The 7,148-nt window shown below is 44.2% G+C and overlaps 1 protein-coding gene across 2 annotated transcripts in view; it reads left to right on the top strand.

Annotated features, from left to right (window-relative positions):
• The first annotated feature begins 5,932 nt into the window (after positions 1-5,932).
• The window catches only part of HNRNPU (heterogeneous nuclear ribonucleoprotein U (scaffold attachment factor A)), a 13,632-nt gene continuing 12,416 nt past the window's right edge, over positions 5,933-7,148 (top strand). Inside the window, exon 1 of one of the 2 annotated variants that reach the window (XM_012644373.1) lies at positions 5,933-6,922. In XM_012644373.1, coding sequence (XP_012499827.1) covers positions 6,235-6,922 — 688 coding nt within the window. In that variant the 5' untranslated portion in view covers positions 5,933-6,234. The remainder of the gene's footprint in view (positions 6,923-7,148) is intronic. The other variant, XM_012644374.1, reaches the window with a different exon arrangement.

The following is a 7,148-nucleotide window of genomic DNA, read 5'->3' as shown; positions in this document are numbered from 1 at the left end:
TCCTTTTCCATCAGGTGCTGTCGTACCAGCTAGGCACTCATACATATGATGGTGTAGACTTTATGTACTCTTTATCACTCAATTTGTTACTTCTTCTCACTGAAGATTTCTTCTAAAATCCTATTAGTAGTTGATAAATGCCCCATTCTTAACACAATAAAATTGTTTTGAGGGAAAAAACCCCATGCACTTGTGAAGCTTTTTACTCTACTATAAAGCCCAGTTTATCAAGTCGCAAAAGTGCTGGTTCACGCAGGAATTTAAATGCTTCCTCATAGTATTCTGAACCTAAGTTTCTTGTGAATAGGTAGCACTTTCTCATCAATGACTGATGTTTTATTGACTTTCTGCTTGTTCACATTGGGGTAGGCACCACAGCATATTTGCCAGTACTGGCCTGCAGTTGGGAGGTCAGGTAGGATGGAAGTCAGGAAAAGAAGACGTGGTTTATTTGGGCTTAGGAAACTTAAACTGAGTGGTTGTCAAGTGCTGGGGGTCAGGGAAGAGTAAGCCATGGTCCTATCTTCAAGGAGTTTCTAATCTAATAGGGGAGATGGCAACATAAACAGATAATTTGAAAACAACACAGCAAGTATGAAGGCAGTGGTATCTGAGTGTTTAGTTCTTCCATGGAAGCATTTGGCACAAGTAGGTCATATATAGTTAATGGCGAACATTCTGGATGACTGTGAATTTGATACTCCAAAGATAGTATGGTTATTTCCTCTGTGTAAGGTGAATTTTGGTGAATGTTATCAGTCTTCACCTGGGAAATATTTTAGTTATCAGAAAAGGCCTGATATCTTACTATTAACCACATGATTCTAGTTTTCCAGCAACTTTCTAATTGGCACATCTTACTCTACAGAAGTTACATAATTTACATGAAGACAACGATTCATAACATCAAAGACAAGAGGACTCAAATAGATGCCATTCACTTTAAAACTCTTACCCTATTGAACCAGGTGCAGTGGTGCATGCCTGTAGTTCTGGCTATTGGGAGGCTGATAGGGGAGGATCACTTGAGCCCAGGAGTTCGAGTCCAGCCTGGACAACATAGTAAGACCTTGTCTCTAAAACTAAAATAAAAAAAAGAAGTATTTTGTACTATTTAAAATTAAAAACGTATAGCACAGTAGTTCAAATTTCATGTCTACTAATTACTTGCAAAATGCTTTGAGACTTAAATCTTTTTTAAGTATTAACAAGTGAAAGCTGAATATGAATAAACAATTATTTCAAAGTTTAACAATGCTCACCCATTTAAAACTCATAAAAGGTTCTCCCTGGGGGTTCCCTACAAACCTAGTCTGCTCTGCTTCATTTATAGATGATGAAACTAATATACAGAAAGGTCATGCAATTTGCCCAAGGTCACGCAGCCTGTTACCCTGACAGCTCTGGGCTTAAAAGGGAAGTCTGCACACCTTTGTTTAGACTTTGTTTCACTTTTTCCCAGATTGACATCTTTCCATGAACAATTTATTGACAATTTACAAAATGTGTATAGTCATAATTTCCTCAATAAGATTTTAACATTAACAATTATAGATTTTCTTAACTTCCTTAAATTGCTCAGTGTATCTAATGAAGACAACTATTCATTAGACTTTACAGTGTGTCAAGCTCCACACTTAGGGTTTATATTTATTACCTTGCTGAATTTTCCCAACAACCTCAGGCAGCAAATATTTTTATATATGAGGAAATTCAGGCATAAAGAAATCAATACCTTGTGCAAGATTACACAGCTACTATGTGGTATAGCTGTGAGTGTCTGATTTTAAAGCTTGTGCTTTTTTTTTTTTTGAGACCAGGTCTCTCTCTGTCGCCCAGGCTAGAGTGCAGTGGCATCATCATAGCTCATTATAACCTCAAACTCCTGGGCTTAAGTGATTTTCCTGCCTCAGCCTCCCAAGTACCTGGGACTACAGGCGAGTGGCACTATGCTCAGCTAACTTTTCTATTTTTTGCAGAGATAGGGTCTCTCTTTTGCTCAGGCTGGTCTCTAACTCCTGGCCTCAAGTGATCCTCCCACCACCAGAGTGCTAGGATTATAGTTGTGAGCCATCGTGCCCAGCCTAAAGCTTGCACTTTTAACCAGAACTTGGTACAGCTTCCCTCCTAATTGGGCATTCTTGTTTGTCTATGGAAAAATATCTACTTTTTAATGCTTAATAATTTGGAGGTGCTTGTAATTTTTCAATCTTTTGTAAAATGCATTGGAAAATGTATTTCAGCATATTTCATGCTTCTTTGATCAATTTAATTTGGGCTTGATTGTACTATAAAAAAATACAGAGTTAAATGGAATATCCTCTGAAGTCTATTTAATTTAGCATTCTTGGCAATTCACGTCATTCCTTTGCTAACCTTGCTGGAGGTATTTTAGTCTGTTTGGGCTGCTATAAAAAAATACCAAAAGCTGGCTAGCTTATAAATGACAGAAATTTATTTCTCACAATTCTGGAGGCTGGGAAATCTAAGATCAAGGCACCAGCTGTTTTGGTGACTGGCAAGGGCTCACTTCCTCATAGAGGGTGCCTTCCTGTTGTGGCCTCACATGGTAGAAGAAGCAAACTGTAGTCTCTTCAGCTCCTTAGAAAGGCACTAATCCTACCAACGAGAGCTCTGTCCTCATGACCTACTCACCGCCAAAGGCCTCACTTACCTCCTAATATCATCACATGAGGGAATAGGTTTCAAAACACAAGTTTTGTGGGGACACAAACATTCAGTCCACAGCAGGAGGCAGAAGCCAAAGTCCTGACAAAATCACGCACAAGGTTGCCACCAATTTGAATTTCCCCTCTCTCAGCTCGCCCATCTCACTTCCTATCATTTCCCCTAGGCTCTTGCCTCTGCTGTTTCCTCTGCCTCTTCTAGGTTATTTGCTCTAATGTTACCTGATTTCTTTTGTCTTTTTCCCCTTCAGTTTTATTGAGTTATGTATACATAATTAATGTATACAACTTGGTGGCTTTGGACAGACGTATACACTCATATTACCATCACCACAATCATGGTAATGAACATAACCATTACCTCTAACAGTTTCCTTGTGCCCCTTTGGTTTTTTTCCCTTTTTGGGGGGTAAGAACATTTAACATAACATCTATACTCTTAACAAAATTTTAAGCACACAATATCATACTGTTAACTGTACACTCTGTGTTGAATAGCAGATCTCTGGAACTTACTCATCTTGTATAACTGTAAAATGTCACCTTATTTCTTAGGCTTCCCTGACCATCCCATTTATAACTGAAAAACTCACCCAGCCTCTCCCCCAGCACACCCTGCTTCTCCCTGTTTATTTTTTTTTTAAATAAGATACCGTGAGTGAGATCTCCTGTTTATTTTTTTCTATAGTATTTGTCATCATCTCTATTTTATTTGTTAAAACTCCTTAGGAGAGTTAGGCATAATTACAGTCACTGCTATATCCCTAGTAAACTAGTGCCAGTCCTAGAGAAGGTACTCAAAAAATATTTGCGGAGTAAATTGTGTGGCAAAGTATAGCGTTTAGGTATGTTCCTTTGCTTTGACCTTAAAATGTAAGTTACATATGTTGAGCGCCATGACTTTGTAATGACCTGTCACAGATCTATTATCCATAGGCAAGTCGCTAATCATTTTCTGCTATTGAGAATTATTTGTCTCCTCTCCCACTCTGTATTCTTGGTAGTCTCCAGGATTTCAAAAAGGGGGAATTTAAAGTTCCTTGGACCTCAAAGATTTAGAGGAAGTGACCTGGACTTTTACTGATCTCTGTAGAGCAGGATTATCATAATAGCATTAAAAATATAAGAAGCAAAAATAATTAGTAAAATTAAGTCACCATTTGTCCTTTCAAGTGGTAACATAATATATAGAATGGCAGATTTCCCCTGTTTGTAAAGAGGACAAATAGCAAGATGATGGTTCTTTGAGCATTTAGAACTGTTTTTCTTTCAGATGTCATCTAAGGCAGCACAATGTAATGGCAGGAGCATTGTTGTGGGAGTGAGGGTCTCAGCTCTTGGGCTGTAAAATGAGCAGGCTGAAGGTGATCTCTAGGTCTCATTCGGCTCTAAAAGTCTGTAAAGCTCTTGGAAGATAAAGCCATGGATCCATCTCATGTGCATCAAAAGTTGTATCTCATGTTTATTATTACAACTGGTTCAATGTGCCAAGAACGACTGTTATAGATCTATTATACTTCTATACATAAACTTAGTTTTCGTAGTTTAGTTTTTTCCAGTTAAATGAAAATTGTTTTCCTATCACTAATATTTAAAAGTGTAAATAATATCTAAGGACACATAAAAAACCCATCATAATTATTGCATTTAACTCTGCTTCATTAAATGACTCATTATCCAGTGTGTCAACGTGTAAGTCCCCTGTAGCTCTTTCCCATTTTTGAACACGAACAAAGAAGGGTTCAAATTCCAGTTTGTGGCTTGGTCATAAGCGTCAAAGACATTATAACCAAAGGTTAAAATGAGGTTTTGGCACCTTTTGGAAGTTTTAATTTGGGGGCTATCCTCACCACTTAATTTGAACCGAGGATTTCACTAACTTGAATTGAGGATTACCGGTAGTACTGTTATTAATTTCAACTCAAATCATTTTGCAAATGTTAATATTTCATCTTTATACATCTTTGCATCATATGATACAATGCTTCTTGAAAGCTATTGAAAAGAAACTAAAAATAAAATTTATTAATCACTTAGTCTATGGGAGAAATTTCACAATTCTACACTTGTAAATTACAAATTAATATTGAGGCAGTATTATTGTGCCAGCTAGAGCACCAAGCAGTGGGTATAATCAATTTCCTTAGATAGTAGAACACCGGCTGGACACTGTGCAGATTCTCTGGGATTTAAGATGTTAACTGGTATCACAAATCTAAATTCTGGCATCCTTATCTAAAATTTCAAGAATATACCATACCTTTAATTTATTAAAGAGAAAAATCAAACTTCAAAAATACAACGAAATGACAGATTTTTTTTCCCTGAGAATGATGGTTTAATTTTTGCTTTTTTAAGAAAATTACAGCCCTTTATTCTCCATGAGCTATAACAGTTTCAGCATGATTTGGTCAGGAGTATTTCTACTGGAATAATAAGAAGATCCAAGCGTATGACCTGGCTGGGTCTCAGCCTCACCGTTAGCTTTTGGGACTTCATAACCAGACGACTAGGTCCTAAACTGGACAGAACAAGTCTTACGGAAGGGTCGTCTTTTTGGTAGGCATAGAAAACTTAGAAATGCAATTCCGAGGCTTATTCCAGGGCTATTAATACCATCAGAATAGCTGCTATGAAAAGGCTGGTAAATTACGTTTTGCAGTACAGAGTAGCAAAGCAAGCCTCTAATTCCCAGGCCCTGCACAAGGGGTTGTGGAAGAGACAAAAGGCTCTGCACTCGCCCTTCTCGAACTTAAAATTCAATTCGCAAGGCAGTACTTACAAAAATGAACCTAAATGCAGTATTACGCAGGACAAAAACCCCTCCATATAACATTCGCCAATTTGTGTTATAACAGTCAACATGAAACAAAATTTTAAGCAGTTTTAAACGAATAGCTGGAGAAACATGTAAGAAGGTAATCTAAGATGGAAGAAAAGGTGGAAGATTCGAGTCGAGATGCCAAGTTGAAGACTGAAGGAATGCATTTGGGTAAAGCAGCCTCCAGGCTGGAAAGGCAAAGAGCAAAACGAGTATTGCCACCAAAGAACCAGAAAGGCCGATAGACTTTGCAGGGGTCCGGTTTAACTGAAAGGCGGTTTCCTTTTCCCCCATTTGCTCAGTCCCAATTGGAAGCCCACTGCGCGGCCTGCGCCGCGCTCTCGGCCCGGGGCTCGGCGTGGGGGCGGGGAGGTAAGTACGGTAATGGGCGGGGCCGAGCGCGGCGCGCTCCCGCTTCCCTCCTGCGCGGCGCTCCCGTGAGCGCAGGGGGCGGGGCGGCTATATTACGTGCGCGGCGCCGCCCCTGCGAGAGGACGTTGCGTGCTCGCTCGCGCCAGGCGAGTCTCCGCGTCTCCCTCGCGAACTCGGTGAAAGGAATTGGCGCCGTTCGACACCAGGCGGATCCGCTCTGCAGCACGAACCCACCTCCAGCCGCAGCCGCAGCCGCCGCCCGGGCCGAGGAGCAGCCGCAGCAGCCGCCACCAGTGGCCGAGCGAGCGGAGCCCAGTTTGAGCCAGCGCCTAGCGGTGAATTGGGGCCCTCACCATGAGTTCCTCGCCTGTTAATGTAAAAAAGCTGAAGGTGTCGGAGCTGAAAGAGGAGCTTAAGAAGCGGCGCCTTTCTGACAAGGGGCTCAAGGCCGAGCTCATGGAGCGACTCCAGGCCGCGCTGGACGACGAGGAGGCCGGGGGCCGCCCTGCCATGGAGCCCGGGAACGGCAGCCTAGACCTGGGCGGAGATTCCGCTGGGCGCTCGGGAGCAGGCCTCGAGCAGGAGGCCGCGACCGGCGGCGACGAAGAAGAGGAGGAGGAGGAAGAGGAGGAGGAAGGGATCACCGCCCTGGATGGCGACCAGATGGAGATAGGAGAAGAGAACGGGGCCGCGGGGGCGGCCGACTCGGGCCCGATGGAGGAGGAGGCCGCCTCGGAAGACGAGAACGGCGACGATCAGGGTTTCCAGGAAGGGGAGGATGAGCTCGGAGACGAGGAGGAAGGCGCGGGCGACGAGAACGGGCACGGGGAGCAGCAGCCTCAACCGCCGGCGACGCCGCAGCAACAGACCCAACAGCAGCGCGGGGCCGCCAAGGAGGCCGCGGGGAAGAGCAGCGGCCCCACCTCGCTTTTCGCGGTGACGGTGGCGCCGCCCGGGGCGAGGCAGGGCCAGCAGCAGGCGGGAGGTAAGAAGAAGGCGGAAGGCGGCGGAGGCGGCGGTCGCCCCGGGGCTCCGGCGGCGGGTGAGTGCTGCGTTGTACGTTGCGCGCGGCGGGAGGCCCGCGCGGGTGGGGACCGTGCCCCAGGCCTGCCGGAGCCCCGCGGGGGGGAGGGAGCCCCCGGGCGGGCGGAGGCCGGCGGTGGGGGAGGGGGTGCGGGGAATCCCGGATTAGCCGGGAGGCCTCGGGCTCGGTATGTGTGTGACGGTGGTGGCAGCGCCTCCATTATGTGGCACGGGAGCCGGGGCGG

Source organism: Propithecus coquereli, unplaced genomic scaffold (genome assembly GCF_000956105.1).
Source record: "Propithecus coquereli isolate 6110/MARCELLA unplaced genomic scaffold, Pcoq_1.0 Scaffold210, whole genome shotgun sequence".
NCBI classification, from domain to species: Eukaryota; Metazoa; Chordata; class Mammalia; order Primates; family Indriidae; genus Propithecus; species Propithecus coquereli.
Note: the sequence above shows the minus strand (reverse complement) of the source record. Positions and strands in the feature narration are given on the sequence as shown.